The sequence below is a fragment of the Gasterosteus aculeatus genome, chromosome 4, assembly GCF_964276395.1.
Source record: "Gasterosteus aculeatus chromosome 4, fGasAcu3.hap1.1, whole genome shotgun sequence".
Classification (NCBI taxonomy): domain Eukaryota; kingdom Metazoa; phylum Chordata; class Actinopteri; order Perciformes; family Gasterosteidae; genus Gasterosteus; species Gasterosteus aculeatus.
The window spans coordinates 5243964-5264643 of record NC_135691.1 but is presented as its reverse complement, the minus strand read 5'-3'; the positions used below and the strand labels follow the sequence as shown (position 1 = coordinate 5264643).

General features: G+C 43.1%; 4 protein-coding genes and 1 non-coding gene across 12 annotated transcripts in view; 3 read left to right on the top strand and 2 right to left on the bottom strand.

Annotated features, from left to right (window-relative positions):
* The first annotated feature begins 738 nt into the window (after positions 1-738).
* Positions 739-2506, top strand: rnaseh2c (ribonuclease H2, subunit C). Its single transcript, XM_040175422.2, has 5 exons — positions 739-885; positions 1214-1368; positions 1669-1781; positions 1872-1991; positions 2321-2506. The coding sequence occupies exons 2-5, from the start codon at positions 1215-1217 to the stop codon at positions 2342-2344; spliced, it is 411 nt and encodes a 136-aa protein (XP_040031356.2). The 5' UTR covers positions 739-885; position 1214; the 3' UTR covers positions 2345-2506.
* On the bottom strand, positions 2229-8393 carry zbtb3 (zinc finger and BTB domain containing 3). Of its 5 annotated transcripts, none has more exons than XM_040175412.2 (4): positions 8259-8393; positions 7794-7938; positions 6379-7214; positions 2229-6281 (listed from the first exon to the last, which is right to left on the bottom strand). In XM_040175412.2, the coding sequence occupies exons 3-4, from the start codon at positions 7209-7211 to the stop codon at positions 5276-5278; spliced, it is 1839 nt and encodes a 612-aa protein (XP_040031346.2). In that variant the 5' UTR covers positions 7212-7214; positions 7794-7938; positions 8259-8393; the 3' UTR covers positions 2229-5275. The 5 variants fall into 5 exon arrangements, with proteins under 5 accessions (XP_040031346.2, XP_077956688.1, XP_040031347.2 ...); XM_078100562.1 differs by having other exon boundaries at positions 2229-6278; XM_040175413.2 differs by having other exon boundaries at positions 7794-7925; positions 8259-8324.
* Positions 8292-13739, top strand: trpt1 (tRNA phosphotransferase 1). 4 transcript variants are annotated; one of them, XM_078100568.1, is made up of 7 exons: positions 8292-8569; positions 8805-8886; positions 12097-12266; positions 12637-12814; positions 12900-12956; positions 13045-13155; positions 13247-13739. In XM_078100568.1, the coding sequence occupies exons 1-7, from the start codon at positions 8510-8512 to the stop codon at positions 13267-13269; spliced, it is 681 nt and encodes a 226-aa protein (XP_077956694.1). In that variant the 5' UTR covers positions 8292-8509; the 3' UTR covers positions 13270-13739. The 4 variants fall into 4 exon arrangements, with proteins under 4 accessions (XP_077956694.1, XP_040031355.2, XP_077956693.1 ...); XM_040175421.2 differs by having other exon boundaries at positions 8293-8569; positions 13093-13155; XM_078100567.1 differs by having other exon boundaries at positions 8358-8569; positions 8805-8911; positions 13093-13155.
* fermt3b (FERM domain containing kindlin 3b) overlaps positions 13690-20680 on the bottom strand; it is a 38208-nt gene continuing 31217 nt past the window's right edge. The window contains exons 4-15 of the mRNA XM_040175409.2: positions 19897-20013; positions 19209-19377; positions 18750-18852; positions 18516-18623; positions 17859-17993; positions 17553-17599; positions 17326-17450; positions 16665-16771; positions 16326-16541; positions 15464-15588; positions 14778-14919; positions 13690-14550 (exon numbers count right to left, since the gene is read on the bottom strand). Coding sequence (XP_040031343.1) covers positions 14371-14550; positions 14778-14919; positions 15464-15588; positions 16326-16541; positions 16665-16771; positions 17326-17450; positions 17553-17599; positions 17859-17993; positions 18516-18623; positions 18750-18852; positions 19209-19377; positions 19897-20013 — 1574 coding nt within the window. The 3' untranslated portion in view covers positions 13690-14370. The remainder of the gene's footprint in view (positions 14551-14777; positions 14920-15463; positions 15589-16325; positions 16542-16664; positions 16772-17325; positions 17451-17552; positions 17600-17858; positions 17994-18515; positions 18624-18749; positions 18853-19208; positions 19378-19896; positions 20014-20680) is intronic.
* On the top strand, positions 20554-20625 carry trnaw-cca (transfer RNA tryptophan (anticodon CCA)). Its single transcript has one exon. It is a non-coding gene; the product is annotated as a tRNA-Trp (tRNA).

The following is a 20680-nucleotide window of genomic DNA, read 5'->3' as shown; positions in this document are numbered from 1 at the left end:
AAGAGAGAGATGCTGCTGCCAACTGGATCAGAGCTCCTGGTGTTCAACATGATACTGATAACAGGGCAAATACTGAGTTCATACTTTAAACTAATTAATAATAACAATGATTTATATATTTCATAACTGATTGATTGGATCTGCTCATCATTTTGTTTTGGCCATGGTTAAAACCGTGTTAAAGATTGGATTTCATTTTGAGAGTTGTTTCCTATTTTTCCATCCTATAATCCATAATATACTTGTTCATATGTTCAATTGATGAAAGGTTTATATTTTGGTTTCTGTATCTATTCTTTTCCTCAATTGCCGCTACTAAATGTGCTGTAAAGCTCTACTTTCCCCCTATTTTGCTCTCGGTTTTCTGTCCAATAGCGCCCCTAAATGACAAAAATGTTTAAATGTTTAATATTTACTTGGGTAGACCGTAGTCTTACTCTTTGGGGCAACGACTATTAGGCGGTATGTTTCCCGTAGAAAGTCTTTACCATTTAATATTTCATATTGCTTTTATGGAGTATTCAATCTTGATTGTCAGGAGATAAATCCCCAACTAGAAAGGCTTTATTTTGTATTATTATTATTATTATTATTATTATTACAAGTATTTGATAACAGAAATCATTTCCAGAAATACCTGTGTAGAAAAATACTCAATATTAAAAAAAGAAGTAAATGTTTAAAAAAATACATTTAAAAAGTACGACGCAATAATTTGTCAACAGGAGGAGGCGACATCCTGCGGAGGAACAGAAAAAAGCCCGCCAACGTACCCGCCAGCGTAGAAGAAGAAACTTTCGTCCAATCAGATGCAGCGACTTGGTCAACCCGGAAAACCAATTTTGCATTTCATATCACTTTAAGCGACCGAAGAACTGCTTTTAGGTAATGTTGCATTTGTTTTTCTCAAATGCAAATGTAATTCTTTTATTGGGACGTTTGATAACATAACATTGTGATAACACAAGAATAATACAAGCTAACGCGACAACATCTTTAATAGAAGTAGCATGTTGTTTATTTAAGGTAAAAGGCTGCTGGTTGTTGTCAGAGCTCCCAATACTAAATTAACATTGCTCAGCTGTTAGATACAGAAAATACGTGAGAAACAACCCTTGCATGGCTGAAATCACAGCAAGAAATGAAGGTTTAATTATCATAGTGCAAGCGGTAGTTGTTCATGTTTTGGTCCCTTCCTGTCGTCTGGTTGCAGGATGTCCCGTAACACCAGTGTTACACGTGTTGATGTATCGTCCGTGGCTCAGGCCCAGAGAGTCCCAGTCCACCTCATGCCTTGTGAGATTGAACACGACGGGCCGGCCCATGTCTCTGAGTACCTCACCGCTACCACCAAGGACTGCAAACTAGGTACACTCAGCCCCCCTCCCAGGAGACTAAAGCAGGTTGATATTGGTCCAGTTTGCGCTTCAAGGAAAACAGCTGTGGAGATCAAACCCTTCAGAATAATCACACAGATTATGATGACATTTGTTGTTTATTTGCACAAAAGTCATCGTAATAAGGGAGAAAAAAATGCTTTTAAACATTTTCATCTCAAATGAATCAACATCATCATACAAACAATGCATGTATAATCCACATATTCAAAAAGGTGTGTCTCACAGTATCTTTTAGTGGGGGATTGTTTGTGCATTGTTGTCATTACAGAGAAGACCGTGTCATTCAGAGGGCGTGGGCTGAAGGGGCAGGAGCTCAGCTGTCCACAGGGCTACACTGGCCTGGTGCTGAAAGATATCAACGAGCCCAGCTCAGACCAAGAGGTAAACTGAAAATCACATTTTTGTGCGGGTGAGGATCCTGAGACATGATGTTTTCGTGGTGATAAATATTGTGTGTGTGTGTGTGTCCAGGACAGGTTGTTGAGGGTGTCCTCTGTGTTTGACAAGCTGACCTACTGGAACCTGGAGACGCCTCCAAACTCGGACGACGCAGTCGTGATGGCGATGGATTGGCCCGAGTTGGCTCAGGCGGTGAGTTTGGTAACTCGCTTAAAAACGTAATGTTTAATCAAAGACAAAACTAACGTGTCACCCAGCGATTCAGGGTTTGAACAGAGTGGAATGATCAGCGGCTGTCCTCATTTAAGAGGATGAACAATGTTTGGTTTATAGTTTGGTAAAGCACCAAGAAGAAGTCTTTTTCTTTTCCTTCGTTCCTTGTCCAAGACTTATACTTTATACTTAAAACCAGTTTGATTCAGCCTCCAGTCACAGTTCATTATGTTTATTAGAAAATAATTTAATCAGAATCAGAAGTACAGAGATTTGTAAGTAGATGATGACATTTGGTCTCTTCACAGATCCACGGTCCAGTAGAAGACTGAAGAAAGGGAACAAAGGTTCTGCTCAGAGGAATCGAGTGGAGCGACAGTCAGTCAGAGAAATGCTCACGAGTTCAGTCTTCCTGTTACCGTTGTACGGTTGCAGGGTGATAGACGGGATGTTTATATTTTTTTTATCTTCTTTTGTAATAAAATAAAAAAGTACCTGTGTAATGTATCATTAATCTAAACAACAATATTTTCACAGTTTCTTTTGAACAGTGTTTATTCCCCAGTTTATTTTTAGCATGCCATAACACAAGGATGAAATGCTCACTCACAGTTCAGGCTTTTTCTTTTGAGTATCCAAACCTCAAATACAAAACCACTTTCATTTGTACATATAGAAACTAATTTGTAGACGAACACATTTCAGACGGCAATTCAGACACAAGTTTAAATCTAAACACTTAGATTTAAAAAACAAAAGGCAGAATTATTGTGTGTGTCTGTACTGTGTATTCTGTTACATTACTGGAGAAACACTACTGCGAGAACGGTCAATAAGGTTGCCAGGTTTCCTCTAAAATGTTCTACCTGCTAACGTTTTTTTGGAGGGGAGGAATCCTGTGCCAGTGAGAGGGTTTTACCACAGAGGATGTTGCATGTTTTCAAATTATACGTCTGCAACTGAGTTTTCTGGGTCAGTTATCTTGTTTAGGAATGATTCTCAATGGAATACTTCTTACTGCATGTTTGAAAGGGGACAAATGAAAAGCCTTTTGGCACAACTGACTTTCTACTTCATCAGATAAACTGTGTTTATCGGCTATTGATGAAGTGGCTTTAATAAAACTAATGCAAGGAAAATTCCACAGTTAGAATCAGATTGTATACACAAAAAGCACACTGCTCCCGCTGTGTGGTGGGTTAAATGCATTTTGTTGTCTCAGTACCTCAGTACCTGTACACCTCTGTGCAATGACAAAAAGTTGAATTTACTTCTACTTATCTGCTCCAATAGTTCCATATTGTAAACATTACACTAGGGCCGGGGTCCATAACCACAGAGCCAGGGACCAGTGCCGGTCCGGGCCATTTGGTACCACAGAAAGAATATATTTTTTTTTTCTGAAAAATATTTTATTTTGAAAATTGACTATTCTCTCATAAGTACGTGTACTTGTTCAAGATTTTTTTTCACCTGATACAATTTGCCACTATTTTCTGCGCACGGCAGTTCCGCCCACCAGCAGACAGAGAGTGTGCACACTCTCAACACAACGATTCTTGTAACAATCCCCCAAACACATCCAGTCCTAAAAACAGCTTCCCCTTATTTGCGTTCATGTAGCACACAAAGTGTAGGATGTCAAATCTCTTGTTAGAACCTTTTGAAATTGTAAAATCTCTGCAAAACTTTTGGAGAGTAGCACAATATCACAACAGTGTGAGAACGTCACATTGAGCGAATGAAGACTGAGGTGTGTGTCTGTGCCGGAGAGTTCTCATGTTCCTGCACTCACAGAGAAAAATACAAATCTGTAAGCTCTTGTGTTGATCTAATATGGGTCATGTGTGAGATGAGTGTAACCCTCTGCTAATTAATAAAATGTGAAATGTACTGCCAATCGCTTGCCAGCTGTCACACATAAATATCCGGGTCGGGGAAAGGTCACTTCCTGTTATGGATTACAATCCCACTCGGCGGTGACAGCTAGGGCAACACGCAGAATTCCTCGGTCAACGGTCAGGTTTTGAACCAGGACACAAGTGGTGCCTGAAGGCGTGCGGATCACCATTTGGAGCTACCAAACGGACCTTCCAGTCCTGTGGAGACGTGTCCTGTCCTGTGGCGACGTGGTAGGATAAGGACACAAAAAACATTTCCATGGACCTCAAAATGGATTATATACTTTTTTCCATATTTTTCTTTCCGGATGGACTTGAACTTGACGTGGACTTATGAACTAACCAAATTTCTTTATTTATAAATACACAGTCTATAAATGCACCACAGTAACAGCTGGACTGACTCGTCATTGTTTTTTTTCCACACACATTTGGCTCCGTAGGCGAATTTGAGCTCTTTGGGTCGAAGTGAGAATTTAAGATTAAGCTAAGGTTAAGCTTAGGTTGGGAAAACCTGAAGCGATGGTTACACGAGGATTGTTGAGTTGTGCGCCGTTAAGGCACTGTTGGACACAACTGAGATGGCTGCGGCTGATGTGAAACTTTTCTGTAGAAGTCGAATACCTTTTCATCTCTGCTTGCTGTACTTTATATTTTTCTGACCCTCAGGCTGTGTTTATTACCCACCTAATTTGTGCAGTCCTACTGTTGTGATTGGCCGTCCACACCTGGTGGACCCGGTCACTCACATGGTAAATGGACTGTACTTGTACAGCGCTTTTCTAGTCTTCTGACCACTCAAAGCGCTTTAACACTACATGACATCATTCACACCCATTCACACGCTGATGACAGGAGAACCATACACAGTGACACCTGCCATCAGTAACTAACATTCACACACTGTAGTCGCAGCTACTGGAGAAATGTTGGGTTAAGTGTCTTGCCCAAGGACACATCGACATGTGGGTTAGCAGAGCCTGGGATCGAACCGACAACCCTCTGATTGGAGGAATACCGTGCTCCCCACTCACCCACAGTCGCCCGCCACATCACATGTTGATAAGTTGACGCCCCCTTTTGAAATTAAGAAATGAGCTGAGAGATTCCAGACTCATTTGGTTTGGCAAATGTCCTCAGTAAAGTAGAAAAAGCTTGGGGCCAGCAGTTTAGAAATGTAAAAATAGTACCCCAAAAGTGGAATATGTTATGATGTCAAATACATAAGTAACTTTTGATTCATTGCGAAAACAATCAACAAATCAATTGAAAATTGAAGCTATAGTTAGTTACAGATACGCTCAATTTAGCTTGGAATGTTGAATTAGAACTACGCTGTGATGTTAAAGTGGTGTGTGTTAGCTAAGAGGGGGGGGGCTGTGGCGGCAGGGGGGGCTCCAAGTCGGCCTTGCTGCGCTTGGCGGGTAGTGACTGGTCATGATTCTTCCGTATGTGTCTGTACAGGTCGCCTGATTGCGTGTAGCTCCGGTAGCAGTAGCGACACTCGTAGGGACGCTCGCGCGTGTGCACAATGGCGTGGCGCCGTAGTGTGTAAGAGCATGAGAACGTCTTTCCACACACTCCACACGTGGGGAGGTCCTCTACAAAGTTCTCCATTGAGTCCTGGTAGTCCTGGAAGTAGGAAGGAGGGTCTGACTGCTGCTGAGCTACGGATGGAGGAATGAGGGCAAAGGAGGAAGTGTCCTGTGAAGAAGGGCCGGCACCGGAGGAGGAGGAGGAAGGAGAGCGGGGGAAGGAGTAGTCATTTGAATGGGAGGAAATGTGTAAGATGCCCTGTGGGTGGGAAGAAAGAAACTGAAGGTTGTGCAGCTCCTCCTCTTCTTCAAACTCATTGTCTACTTCCATCACAGATCTTTCTCTTTCCTCTTTCTTCTCCTCCAACTCTTCGTCAGATATGACAATGGCCTCCACTTTGACTTTCAAATGATCTCCATCACTGTAGTCTGTTCCCACTCTGTCCATAGGAGGATGAGTTCTTTCATTTCTAGTGGTGGGCGAAGCTCCCGTATTCCCCTCAGGTGCCTTTAGGGTTTCTGTCTGAGGAGCAGATGGAAAGTCCAAGCTTTGGCATTGAAGAGACACAGCGTTCTGGATTCGGATCTGGTGCAGTGGCCGCTGTGGTGGTGAGTGAGGTGGGTTTTCTGAGGTACCCGATGTACCTCCCTGGCCAGCCTCTGAGGGATTCCTTATGGAGTCATCGCGTGGTAGTCGGGGTACGTCCTGCTGTGGGCTCGGGGAGTTGGAGGATCCTGACTGGGAATAAGCAACCACTGACGGGCCACCAGCCTGACTCACTGGCACCATGGAGGAAGAAGACGAGGAGGGCTGCTGGTTAGTACAGAGGCTGCTGAAAGAGAGAAGCACATACTCTAAGCAGCTTTCCAGTAACAAAGAGTCTTCAAAATGTCTCTCAGTAAATAAAGCAACAACAATCCAACCCGTACCTGTACGTCTCAGTAGTACTGCAAGGGCTGCAGAAGGCCAACACCTCTCCATGACCTCCAGTTCCCAACCTGGCATGACCTCCTGCGGTGGGGCCAGACCGGCCTGTGATGACGCTGTGCGTCAGCTCCCCGCCCGTGGGCAGAGGATGGGGGTCCATGCCCGGCTGAGTGGTATCAGCGAGGCCGGGGCTCAGGGGAGTCTGAACTCGTGTGTCTGATGACCTCCCACCAGTCCTCGGTTCGGGCTTCACGGACTCCAACTGACTTTTCCCCGTTATTGTGAATACTGATGGGAATGGTGCTGCCACGGCGACTGGATTCATGGGATCACCTACCATGGCTGCCGCCTGCCCGGCTGCACTGTCCCCCACACCCTCCCCCCCCGACTCTGGTGCCCTCCTCGCCTCAGCGCTCTCTTCGGAGCGAGTGCTGTCTGCCTCAGCAAGAGGGCCTCGTCTCTGCAGCCGCCTCTTGCAGACTCTCACCACCTCGTTCATGTGCAGAAAGCTCGCAGCCGCCAACACGTCCTCCACTGGCGGAGACTCGTCCAGCTGCAGCACGCCTTCATAGACAAAGTCCAAGAGCAGGCCAAACGCAGCCGACGTGACGATGTCGCAGTCGAGTGTGACGGAGCTGCTGGTGGCGTTTCCACCAAGCACCCCTGCAGAATCTGAGAAGAACATGTGGAAGAAAGGCGAGCAGGAAGCCAAGACAGCCTTGTGAGCAAGGAAACGGGACGGGCCCAGCATGACGGTGCAGTCACAGAGGAAGCCCCGCTGGCGCTGGGAGCGCAGAGCTGACAGCAGCTGCTGGGAATGCTGAGGGAACTCCATCACCTGAGCAACGGAGGCCGTCAAAATGAAAGAAAGCACAGACACACTGAGGCATTTCAGAAGGAAAAGAAAGGAGGAGATACTCACGTTGTCAGTATTTTAAACTACAGGGTTCCTTATCAAATATTAGATATGACTGTGACCATCCTTGAGAGCCACATACAGGTCAAAGTTCACGCATCACGCTTGAAGCACTGTTAGAATAATTATTTTGCCTGAACTCAACATAACTTTGAGGAGTGACCAGATTCAAGGTCTGGATCCAGGGCAACTATTGTATGTACAACATTGCTGCATTTGTCTTATTTGTCCCCTGTATAAATTAAGTTATACTAAAAACAACGTAAGTGCAATTTGTCTGAGGGGCACGTTAAGGAGAAAAGAAGAAGGGCGTTTTGTGGGGAGCCTCAGCTTGCAATCAACCAGTCTTCATGGCGTTGGCATAGTGTGAACTAGTGAACTAGGGCAAGTTTGTCTTGCTAATAGTGGAGAACAACATCCCGTAACGTTATAGATACAAAACAATACAATAAATATGTTTGGGTACAAGTAGTAAAATAAGCCTTTCAAAGGGGCACTTACGGGAAGCAGGGCTCCTTCCTCCCTTTAAACGCGGTTTATTGACAGCTTAGTCATCTCATCCGGTAATGTATTTTACGTTACGTTTCCATGGTAACCCGTCCGTTACCGTCTTTAGTCCACTGGCAACTTCGCCTGGGTTGTGAAACTATTTAGCGTTACAAAGCAGACAGGGGCATGCAGGCGAGAAAGAAATGAACAGATAAAACCGCGGCAAATATATTGCAGAGAAACAAAATCATCGCAATTAGCGAGATTGTTCGCTGAGAACAACATTCAGCTCCAGTATGCTAACATCAGTTAGCAAATGTAGCTCTGCATCTTGAGTAAAATCCCACCACCGGGATATTTTCCACCAGCAGTTACAATATTGTTTGGTTACATCGGCATGACCATCGGTCTGTACAACGCAAACTCTCAGGTAAGATATTTGAGTCATGAGTCATATTTATTTTTGAATTATTTTACCTGCAGCAGCTGCTTGAGTGATGATTTTTTCTAGGACAATTGTTTTTCTTCTTCGGTGGTGCCGCGACACCGCAGATCCATCCGCCACAGTGCCGCCTAGAGGCAACCGATGGAAACAACCCGGAAGTACGAAGCTCAACATTTATTTACAGTTGTGAGATCCGGTTGTGCTGAATTAACACAAGTACAATGCATGGCCGGTATCAAAGAGCTTCGACGTACGACCTGAATAACTGAACAGCTGCATTTAAATGGACAGCGGCAGTGGAGGAAGAGGAGGAAGAGGAAAGAGAGGAAGTCGTGGTGGAGAGGTGAGAGACTGGAGGCTTATACACTGGGATATTGTTCCATTACCTTGATCACAGATTAATATCTGCCTCTTGACACCCTTGTATCATGGTAGGCAGTATGAACTGTTAGCCATGGTGAAGGTCCTATATTTATACCAGAGCTATATTTAGATCTGAATTGGAATGTGTGTGTGTGTGTGTGTGTGTGTGTGTGTGTGTGTGTGTGTGTGTGTGTATCTATCTTCTGCCCTACAAGGACGGGGATGTCCGCCTGTCTAAGTCCCTTTCCTATGCTCTTCGCCATGGAGCCAACCAGATGGGTCTCCAAATGGGTTCAGGTGAGCTCATCACAATCTGATCCAGGTAGTCAAGTCAAGTCAAGTCATTTTATTTTGTATAGCCCAGAATCGCAAATTACAAATTTGCCTCAGAGGGCTTTACAGTCTGTACACATACGACATCCTCTGCCCCGAAACCCACCATCGGCACAGGAAAAACTCCCCAAAAAATGAAAAAACCCTTACAAGAGGGAAAAAAAGGGAAGAAACCTTAGGGAGAACGTCAGAGGAGGGATCCCACTCCCGGGATGGACAGACTACAATGGATGCCATGTGTACAGAATGAACAATGTATAATACATGCAATTCCTATGACAGAAATGATTCAAGTAATTGTGAGTAGTAAGCCAGGCGCACAGCAGGACCACTGCAGAGGCAACCACCATCAGATAGAACCACCATCACATAGAACCACCATCACATAGAACCACCATCCACAGAATCCTGTGGGGAGGGAGAGCACAGAGATTTTAGGAGAGGGTAATGTCGGTTTATGAGTAAAGTAATATGATTAATATCTAAAATAATGATGATGATGATGATGATGGCAGCAGCAGGCGTCAGCATGGCCACAGTAGGTGTCAGGACCAGGGTCCCGAAGGAACCACGATCTATGGAGACCTGATAGGGGCGAAAGCACAAAAAAAACTCCCGGAAAGAAACTGAATTAGTCATGTGCATTAATAAAACTTGAATTATGGTAGAAAGAGAGCGTGAGAGAGGAGCTCGGTGTGTCCTAAGAATTCCCCCGGCATTCTAAGCCTATAGCAGCTTAACTAAGGGCTGGTCCGGACTAACCTGAGCCAGCCCTAACTATAGGCAGAATCAAAGAGGAACGTTTTAAGTTTTACTTTAAAAGAGCTAACCGAATCTGCCCCCCGGACTGAAAGTGGAACCTGGTTCCACAAAAGAGGAGCTTGATAACTGAAGGCTCTGGCCCCCAGCCTACTTTTTAAAACAATAGGAACAACAAGTAACCCAGCATCTATGGAGCGCAGTTGCCTTGTAGGGCAATACGGTGTTACAAGCTCTTGAAGATACAACGGTGCCTCACCAGCAAGTGCCTTGTAGGTGAGGAGAAGTACCTTAAAATCTATTCTTGATTTAACAGGGAGCCAGTGCAGAGAAGTTAATACAGGAGTGATATGATCCCTTTTCTTAGTTCTTGTTAATACACGTGCTGCAGCATTCTGAATCAGCTGGAGAGGCTTAAGAGATTTATAAGAGCAGCCTGATAACAAAGAATTACAGTAGTCCAGTCTGGAAGTGACAAACGCATGAACTAATTTTTCTGCATCACTTTGAGACAGGAAGTTCCTGATTTTTGATATGTTACGTAGATGAAAATAGGCAGTCCTTGAAGTCTTCTTTATATGCGAGTTGAAGGTCATATCCTGGTCGAAGAGAACTCCCAGATTCCTGACGATGCTGCTGGGTACCAGAGCAATTCCATCCATAAAAACTGTATCACGCGACAGCTGGCTTCGAAGGCGCTCTGGGCCTATCAGGATAACTTCCGTTTTTTCTGAGTTTAGCATCAGGAAGTTGCCGGTCATCCAAGTTTTGATGTCTCCAAGACATTCTTGGAGTCTAACTAACTGGTCCGTCTCTTCTGGCTTGATCGACAGATACAGTTGAGTATCGTCTGCATAACAATGGAAGTTTATGTGGTGTTTCCTGATAAGATCGCCCAAAAGAAGCATATAGAGGGTAAATAAAATCGGTCCAAGTACAGAACCTTGTGGGACTCCGTGACCAACATTGGTGGTCTTTGAGGATTCACCGTTTACAAGCACAAACTGGGATCGGTCCGATAGGTAGGATTTAAACCAGCTGAGTGCAGTTCCTTTGATACCAATTAAATGTTCTAGTCTCTGCAACAGGATACAATGGTCTATAGTATCAAATGCGGCACTGAGGTCCAGCAAGACAAGAAAAGAGATGAGTCCTTGGTCCGATGCAAGTAGAAGATCATTCGTAATTTTCACCAGTGCTGTTTCTGTACTGTGATGCACTCGGAATCCTGACTGGAAATCCTCGAACAAAGCATTGTTTTGTAGAAAGTCACATAATTGATTTGCGACGGATTTCTCAAGGATCTTAGAGAGGAAGGGAAGATTAGAGATAGGTCTGTAGTTAGCCAACACCTCTGGAGCAAGAGTAGGTTTCTTAAGAAGAGGTTTAATTACAGCTACCTTGAAGGACTGTGGTACATGTCCTGTCAACAAAGACAGATTCATAATATCTAATAAGGATGTGCTAACTAAAGGAAAAACTTCCTTAAGCAGTTTGGTCGGAATCGGATCCAAGAGACAAGTAGAAGATTTAGACTTTGAAAATAAAGAAGTCAGCTGATCAAGGTTGATGGAAGAGAAGGCATCCAAACAGGCATCAGGGCCCACTGCTGCATCCAAGGTTCCTACATCAGAGGACAGGTCGGCACTGGTTGAAGGCAGGAGACCATCAATTTTCTCTTTGATAGTCAGAATCTTATCATTGAAGAAGTTCATGAAGTCGTTACTAGTGAGGTCCAAAGGAATACACGGCTCGACAGAGCTGTGACTCTCTGTCAGTCGGGCTACAGTGCTGAAGAGAAACCTGGAGTTGTTTTTATTTTTCTCTATTAATGATGAGTAATAAGATGCTCTTGCGTTACGGAGAGCCTTCTTATACGTTTTAAGGCTGTCTTGCCAAACTAGCCTAGATCCTTCTGATTTGGTGGAACGCCATAATCGTTCAAGCTTCCGCACAGTTTGCTTTAGGTTCCGTGTTTGAGGGTTATACCACGGTGCAGACTTCCTTCTTGTTGCTATTCTTCTTTCCAGAGGAGCAATAGCGTCCAGCGCCACTCTCAAAGAGCCTGTAGCAGTATCGACAAAATTATCGATCTGAGACGGACTGAGGTTTTCACAGGAGTCTTCTTGTATCTTGAGGCAGGGCACTGAACTCAGAGCAGAAGGAATGGCTTCTTTAAATAAGGCTACAGCGGTATCCGATAAGCGTCGACTGTAGAAACCTTTGGCAGGAGGAGGTGGTTCTGATCCAGGTAGCACAACAAATTCCCCCTTTGTTGTATTCCTCAAATACTGACACAACAAGCATTGCAAGTGTGGACATTTGATTTATTTTTTAATTAAAAGCAGAGAGTTTATGACAACAGAGATCCATCCATTGTGGAAATGTGACCGTAGTCAACTGTCATCGTCATAGATGGCTTCATGTTTGTGGAGGAACTCTTGGCTCACCCGCAGTTCCGCGCATACTCATTGGAAGATGTCGAAAGAATCGTGGCCACAAATGACAAGAAACGCTTTAAGCTCAGCGCCCACCCGGAGGACGGCCGCCTGTTGATTCGAGCCAGTCAGGGCCACTCATTACCGGTATGTGGGTATTTTAATTTCATCAGAAAGCACCGCAAGCCAGAAGAAAATGTCATGTCTGTGATATAAATCAGAACACTGTGATAACATGCATCATCAGCTCTTCATTTGATTGTGGTATCTTTTTTTCTCATATGTTGCAAATATTTACTTTTCAGGAGAACATGAGATGTACTAACCTCCAGTGGTCTTATTATATATTCGTATCCTGATAGTAATTCAATTAGATCATAACAGTTGAAAATGCATTTTGACACTACTCAGATGTCCCTTTGGGTAGGTTAGTTATCTTCTGTATAATATCACTTAAACTGGTCAAAAGAAAACCCTTCTTCTCCTTCTTGCTGTGGTGGCATACTGCTGGGATCAGGTAATGGATTTGGAGCTGAAACCGGTCCTGGCTGGTTCTCCGGACTGCCCCGCTGAGGCCGTTCATGGCTCCTACCTCCGCAACTGGAGCTCCATCCAGCAGGAGGGCCTGAGCCGCATGAAGAGGACGCACATCCACCTGGCACTGGGCCTTCCAGGGGAGGAAGGCGTAGTCAGCGGTAAGCTCAGTGTGTGTCTGCGTGTGTGTCTGAGCGAAGTCAGCTGAACATTTGGACTGATGAGTGTATTTCATCTTTCCACCAGGCATGAGGAAAGACTGTGATCTAGCTGTGTATATTGATGTGTTTAAAGCTCTTGCTGGTAAGCTCAACCACTATCGACTGCTATCCAATACACTTGGATCAGTCTTTGTGTTTTGGCACAACTCTGTATGTGTATATATGTGCAGATGGCGTTGAGTTCTTCTGGTCGGATAACGGTGTGTTGCTGACTGCAGGTGACGCACAGGGAAAACTTCTGCCTAAATACTTTAGCCGAGCCTTAAAACTGAGACCTACGAGTAAGAAAACACTTCAAAGGGCTTCACTCAATTTAGATTTTAAACTGAGAGCTTCTCACTTCACTGACGCTACCTTTGTTCTGTGTTTCAGGGAGCATCCTGTCACTGCAGTAGCATCAGAGGAGAGATCCCTCGGTAACACAATGGGAGAATTGTGTTACAGACAATTCAATGGGAGAAAGTATACCATTGCCAAAGAAACTATGGCAGACATTGACTATGATCGTACTTTCACCTTGCTGTAGGAAAATACACAACAAGTTTGGACTTACAGCTAACAACGACCAGTTGGGCCTTTAAATGTCTTTTGGAGACATTTTGGATGTGGCAATAGACTAATCTAGGAAAGCACAGGATACAGACACTGTGGTTTTAGTTAACAGATGCTGTAGCTGTTTCTAAAAGATATGGACACACACACACACACAATGTGAGGGTAGATTAACGGTTAGAAGCTTCCTGGTAAGGAACCAACAGAAATGACCAAGCACAAGTCACAACGATAAGGAGTGAAAACAACAGAGAATGAAAAGTGAATTGCTGTATTCATTTATTTTAATAAATGTTTGTTATCTATGCGTTAATTTGTGTTTTTCTACTTAACACTGTTGATTCGTTGCTGTGATAATCTGGCCCCTGGCAACTAGTCTGCATCTCTAAGCCAGGCTCTCCATCCCGAGCGACAGCAAGGCGGCTTACGAACAGAAAAGTTCCTCCTGGCTGATGCAATTGTTGTTTTTATGTTGCCGTGAGTTTGAGTGTCAAGTCTACTGATCCAGGACCTGAAGTCCAGCACCAGGCGCCAGCAGCGGTCCATCATGAAGTAAAGGGGAAGTCAGCGTGAGGACCTCTGGAGTCTTGAACTGTCTGAAGATGTTGTCCACTCACTGATAGTGTGTGTGTGTGTGTGTGTGTGTGTGTGTGTGTGTGTGTGTGTGTGTGTGTGTGTGTGTGTGTGTGTGTGTGTGTGTGTGTGTGTGTGTGTGTGTGTGTGTGTGTAACAAAGGCTATATAAAAACGTAGATGGGCTGACGAGGTGGGTTGTAACACATTTACACAAGAAGCAGAAGATCTAGTTTTGTCCACACGTTGTACACTTGTGATGTTTTTATAGTAGCCTGAATGGAACTTAAAATCCAACTCCGCATGGTTTTCCATTATCGAGACGCGGCTAAAGATGTGATGTTTTTTTTCCCCCTTTCGTGTGTTTTAGTCTCAGAGAGCTTCATGGCCGCCGGTCAGCTTGTGGAAAAGCTCCTCATTGAGCGTGTCGCTCTTTGCACGACTGCGTGTCGACATGAAAATGTAGCCTCCAATAAACTCATGGACGATTTTGCAGTCGGCAGTCACGCAGCCAAAAGCAATGTTGATGTTGCCTTCAAACTCTATGGCCATCTGGAGGAGTCACAAAGCAAAGGGCAGAAAAGCAGATATTGCATTATTTTTAAATAAAAGATTGAATTTCACCTGTGAAAGAAATGTATAAATCAAGTAATGTTATGGGGTTCCTTTAAAAAACCAAAAGAAACATGCCAGGGAAAACGTTATCTGATTAAGCTACTGTATAAACACATATTGCTTGAAACTAATGTCTTAGACCGTGCAGACTGCTCCCCTGTCACCTGTCGTATGTCCCAGTTGACGTTCCACTGCTTCATGTTGTTGTAGCGCCAAGTCTTTACCACATCACCTACGGCGAGGTCGATGCGGATCAGACGGTTGGGAGCAATGCCCAGTACTTCGTCTTTTCGACTGCCCTTAAACCTGTTGAACAAAACACATCTTCAGCTCCTTCCCTCTAAAGCTCTTGCTGAGACCAAAGACAAGATTCAGCTCCGCAGGAACTTGACTTGATTGCTTGCCGGAATCACACTTTGATACCACCATTTTTTCCACCCTTCCAACAATATTTACAATACTACTAGCATTTGATACTATTTCCTCCCGTTTGATGTGAGGAAATAGTATCAAGCTTGTCAAGTTTCCCAAACCAGCGCTGAATGGTAAACAGCAATTGCTCTGCAGATTTTTGTCTGACAGGGACTTATTAACTGGGATGAGAACAGCTAAAACAACAAAACAATCCTATTTTCTACCTGTGGTCACCAATTTCTACATTTATGTTGCCCGAGAGTAAAACTTCATAATACTTGGTGTACGTATTCATCCAGTAATGTCTTTACCCATTTAAACTAATATTTTGAAATTGATAGCTCTAGTTGTCTTACTTTGCATGTTGACAAATGCTGCTGGATTAATGTTAACTGGCACAAATTATTTCTGAAAATCTTCAAGTTAAACTTCAAACCTGACAACCACGTATGAGAGCCCAAAGTCAGGCAGGGCTTGCCAGATCTGCAGGAAGCGCATCACTGCATCTGTCAGTGAGAGCTGAGCCACATTCTGGTAGGCGTCCAAGATGCGAGGGGTCAGCTGGAGGAACATGCAAAGAGGTAAAAAGGTTATAATTATATTCGTGCAGCCTCATTTTCTTTACTTGACATTTTTGAAACTAACATATCTTGACCTTGTTTTCCGTAATATTTTTTTACTTCTTTTTCCCATGACATTTATGGATAAAATATTTTTTGTAATTTTTTGTATGAATATAATTTTGACTTTTCTTTCCCTGACGTTTTTCAACATAATTTGCCGACAATTTGTTTCGTTTTGTTATTTTTTGACCTAATTCTTTTGGATTTTTTTTCATGACATTTTACAATCTTATATTTTGTCACTTTTTTCCATGACATTGTTTGACATAATCTTTCTTTACTGTTTTTTCCATGACATTTTTGATAAAATATATTTTTTCAAATTTTTCAGAATTAATTTTTGACAATTTCCGACCAAAGTTCTTTGACCTAATGTTGTTTTTCATGACATTTTCTCAATATTTTGACATTTCTTTCATGAACTTCATTTTTTTCACTTTCTTTTCCAGTTTCCCCCGACGTTTTCCAATCTTAATATTTTTTTTACTCTTTATCCATGACAGTTCCAAATAAAGATGCAAAAATGAAAGTGAGTGGGGTTTTCCACATCAGAATTGTCCAATTAGCTCAATAGTACAAAAATCACTGTGCTGTAGTCTCAAAAACGATTAAGTTCATGATAGATTATTATATGTACTTTATACATTTATTTTAGTGCCTGTACGTCATCTCTACCTGTTTGGCTTTGTATTTCTTATGGTAGCGTGGCGACACCAGACTATGTGTATTGATGCTTTCATCATTGGTAGGTGCGTTGCCATGGGAACTCTTCTTTTGCATTGCCAGGAAGGAGCGGATGCTCTGGATCTCATTCTGGAAACTGCTGTCGGCCAAAGTCTTGCCTTTGGAGGCCAGTCGACACCCAGCCATCCACTGAGCATACTGCTCCTCCTGGAGGGTGAGACACAACCACACAAGTCAGAGAGAGAGACTAAACCATAGAAGGTGGAGACAAAGATAGAGGTGTTGAAAGTGAGATGACAGGATGTCACCTATCCACACATATGTACTCACATTTTCACAGCGCAGATAGACCTCGTTCATGCCTTCAGGCGCTGGAATCAGGAGTCTGATTAAGAACTTCTGCGCTGTCACGTTGACGTCCGGAGCCACCTCACATCCTGTGTGCAGGATAAATATCAAACCAACTCCCATTTCTGAAATATGACACTCATGGCCTGAACAAAGAAAGGAAGGACGACCAAAGACTCAGGCATTCATGACATATTGAAGATCCACGCCTGGATGGCCGGGTCACAGTTCATTTTTTCGATGTTGTCGTCTGCATTAGTATTACATTCTTTGTTATTAATGCTTCATGTCCCCTTTGAGCCCAGAATTTTGTTATGTTAAAAAATGAGTCCATAAGTGGTTCACATCACCGATCTGTGATTGACAGGGACCTCAATAACTTCTCACAGACTGAAGACGAAAAACTTGAGAGGAGCACTCTCCCTTTTTACCATAAAAGGAAAGCACTTTGTCTTTGTCTTTCCTAGTAAGACATCGTACTCGAGCAAGGGCCCGTCTGTAAGCAGAGACGATACGCTGCTTAACAGGTTGCTGAAGGATGACATCTGCCGCTAATTCATACATACTTATTGATAACTGATGACACATTGATGACGTAGTAGGACAGTATCTTAATAATGATGTGCGATAGTGTATTCAGTACCTTTCAGGTTAATCTGTTGAATGGGCTCCCCAATGCTCTCCTCCTTGCTCTTGAAATAGGAGATGGAGGTATCCTGAAACTTGAACCAGTACTGCTTATATCCCTTTAGAGTCAGCCTCTTTGGCCTGAAATATGAAATCATATTTCTCATGTTATCTACTCATATTGACTAGCAAACGAAGCATAACATTGTTGATGTGAATGAGTGCTTGGAAGATTAATGTCACCTGAATATCTTCAGGTAGTCGTTGAGATCTGGTGCAGTCAGGTTTTCCTGGATAAAGACGAAGATATTTTTCAGTGTACAAAACAATACTCATCTCGTGGTTTATTTGGGGTTATTTCTTTAAGTTGTAAAGTGCTAAAACAACTTAGAGTTTGTTAAAATCATCATATCAATGGCTTAAATGATTACACAATCTCTAAAAAATAATGAGATAAAACAATGATTAAGATTAAGGTGAGACAACAGCATCCTAATCCAGACAACAGCTGACTCTCAGTAACAGACGGGTACATCCAATATGTCCGACCAGCATATCCGACGCGGAGCTGCTCTCTCCCTCCAGCTTGACCTCCAGCGACTGCAGAGCCGAGTCCAGGTCGTCCATGGCCGCATTGGAGCTCACCATCTGGGGCTCCGACTGAGACACCTTACTGATGTGGTACTATAGGAGTTTGAGTGTTAGAGAGAATCATATATGCATCATAAATAATCATATAGTATATGGATGATAAAGCAGAATACAACAAAAGATGTGTGTGGTTGTATCATTTGGATACTTAAAAAAATCAGTTTAAAGATTCAAGTCTATAAATGCTAATATGTGTGTGGACAGAGTATTGTGGCTTACGCGCTAAATGTTCCTGTATTATTTTTATTATAGAATGTAGTTTAAACCACGTGGTATTTAGGCAAATACATTTCAAGAATAACTCCTTTTTGATATTTGGTTTGTCAACAACCTTTTTTTAATGCAGTTAAATTTATTAAAATAAATTTTATATTTGACCTGTAACCCTAAATTCAAAATGATTACTCATTCGTCTTTGACAATATTCATATATAAACATGGTAACATTTAATTCCTGTAATATGTGACACTTAAAGAGTTGCCGTAACACACTGTTTTTAATGTTGGCCCGCCCGTTGACAGACATGCCCACATGTCAGCAACAGTGTTTTCTACCTGAAGAGCTCCAAACAACATCATCTCCTCCTCGGTGCAGTCGATGTCCTCAAGCAGGATGGCCCAGCGCGCCTGCTCATACAGCTGGGTCAGACGCACAACGTCATACTGCACGGGAGAGGAAGAAATCAAGGGGGAAATGAAATACCGAGTATGTATCCTGTATCTATAGAAACATCATCACACACACACACACACACACACACACACACACACACACACACACACACACACCTTGGGATCCATATCATAAAAGGAGAAGTATTTGAAGCGAAGCCAGACTCTGTCATTTTCTTGGATTCCCTGCTGCATCAGACAACGGGACGAGTCCAACCACCTAAGAGAAGAAGAAAAGAGATTAGGTATAGATTTTTGGGATTATGTCTGAAATTTACACCATATAATTGCCTACAACCGTGTATGCGTGATGGTCTGGTAAACCCAGAAAATGATGTTGAGTAACCCAACGTCTATTATCAAGTCCGTGTAAGTGGTGAAAAAACACAGTTCCCAGCAACTACGATTCAACAGTTCTAACCCCTGACACAACATGCCTCATGGGTCAAAATTTTTCATGGGTTGAAAAGCTCTTGTTTTACCATAAAAGTCTTAATTAGCCAAACAATGGCACGTGTGTGCTGGAGCTCTCATTCTGACAAAAAATTAGGAATTAGCTCAGATTTATGGCATTACCTGCCGTTGATGTGGGCCTTGTCCACCACGCTCGCGGGCCGGTACTGCTTGGCTATGACCTCGGGGGCGGGAGGAGGCTGGGTGACCGACAGCATCTTGTAGACCGCCTCCATCTCAGGTGAGTCGGCAAAGTGGGCAGGCATGCCATCATACAGTAAGGGCCGGGATGCTACAAAGAAGTGTAAGATGATCAGATTTTCATAAGAGCGGGATTTGTAGAGTCTGGCTTCTCATAATTTGACTAATCTTTCGCTTTTTAATGCCAATACCTGGTTATGATAACAGTCAGAGGAAAATTTGGGATGTATTTTACACTATATTAATTTTCTTCACCAAGCTTCAGGTCTACCTTTAAAAGATTTATAGTTAGAATCTGTGTCTAGAGCAAGCCTTTTGAAGATCTCAGACCCCATCATCCCATGTGCCCTCATTTTCAGAGACAAAAATGATTGAAATTCATTCAGACTCATTTGGAATGACTATCACGATAAAACTGAAAAATCTTTTTGTATTCATTATGCTGTGGTATAGGGATGTTTGTATTAATTGATTCCATTTAATTTTGACAAATGAAAAAGTAGATATAATATTTAATCTGTCTTTTCAAAAAAGTGATTTCGAATAAACAAGTCTTAGACCCATGTGCATGTCAAGTAAGCAGTGTGAGAGTGAGGTGTGGTGAGAGTACCCGAGGAAAGGGGGACCTCGGTGAGGTCGTAGATCTCCTCAGCTGAGTCTTTATCTTTCTTCTTCTTTTTCTCCTCGATAGGCCGAAGGAGTGAGAGCTCCTCGGGGTGACGGATATCTGTGTAGGTAAAAGACAGAAAATGAAGACAAAGGTGATAGGTAATGCATCGAGCATTGGTAGTGAAATAAACACATGTATAAAGGAGACAGCTTGATCCCCATGGAAACTGCTCATTAACTGAAAGCACATGCTTAAACACTGGCACATACATATCTCAAAATGTTTTGGAAAATGCAACACATTTACCAAAACATTACATTTAAACATTTAAATAAAAAGTTTGATGAACCTTTTACAGCATTGATTCAGAATTTAAGGCTGGGTGTTCAAATCACGTCAGGGTCATAATAAAGTCAATCGCTGAGTAAAACAAGGTGTCGTTGGTCAAAATCCAGCTATCGCTCTTCTTGCAATTTTGTAATAGTGATAATCACCGCCCCACATATTTAACATGTTTGGATGAGGGTCTTCTCAGACTCTGTGGCGCAACGGTAATGAAGTCAATCGCCAAAATCCAGCTATCGCTCTTCTTGAAATTTTGTAATAGTGATTATCACAGCCCCGCCTCTTTCCCTTGTTTAGATAATGGACTTCTCAGACTCTGTGGCGCAACGGTAGCGCGTCTGACTCCAGTTCAGAAGGCTGCGTGTTCAAATCACGTCAGGGTCATAATGAAGTCAATAGCCAAGCTGTGTGAAGCGAGGTGTCATTGGTCAAAATCCAG

Excerpts from the sequence above, each read along its gene's own strand:
- zbtb3 (XM_040175412.2), bottom strand. The coding sequence starts at position 7,211 with ATGGAGTTCCCTCAGCATTCCCAGCAGCTGCTGTCAGCTCTGCGCTCC. Across the intron at positions 6,282-6,378 it reads AGTACTACTGAGACGTACAG|CAGCCTCTGTACTAACCAGC; the intron begins GTACGGGTTGGA and ends TCTCTCTTTCAG.
- rnaseh2c (XM_040175422.2), top strand. The coding sequence starts at position 1,215 with ATGTCCCGTAACACCAGTGTTACACGTGTTGATGTATCGTCCGTGGCT. Across the intron at positions 1,782-1,871 it reads AGCCCAGCTCAGACCAAGAG|GACAGGTTGTTGAGGGTGTC; the intron begins GTAAACTGAAAA and ends GTGTGTGTCCAG. Across the intron at positions 1,992-2,320 it reads GGCCCGAGTTGGCTCAGGCG|ATCCACGGTCCAGTAGAAGA; the intron begins GTGAGTTTGGTA and ends GTCTCTTCACAG.
- trpt1 (XM_078100568.1), top strand. The coding sequence starts at position 8,510 with ATGGACAGCGGCAGTGGAGGAAGAGGAGGAAGAGGAAAGAGAGGAAGT. Across the intron at positions 8,887-12,096 it reads GGGTCTCCAAATGGGTTCAG|ATGGCTTCATGTTTGTGGAG; the intron begins GTGAGCTCATCA and ends TCATCGTCATAG. Across the intron at positions 12,815-12,899 it reads GGAGGAAGGCGTAGTCAGCG|GCATGAGGAAAGACTGTGAT; the intron begins GTAAGCTCAGTG and ends TCTTTCCACCAG.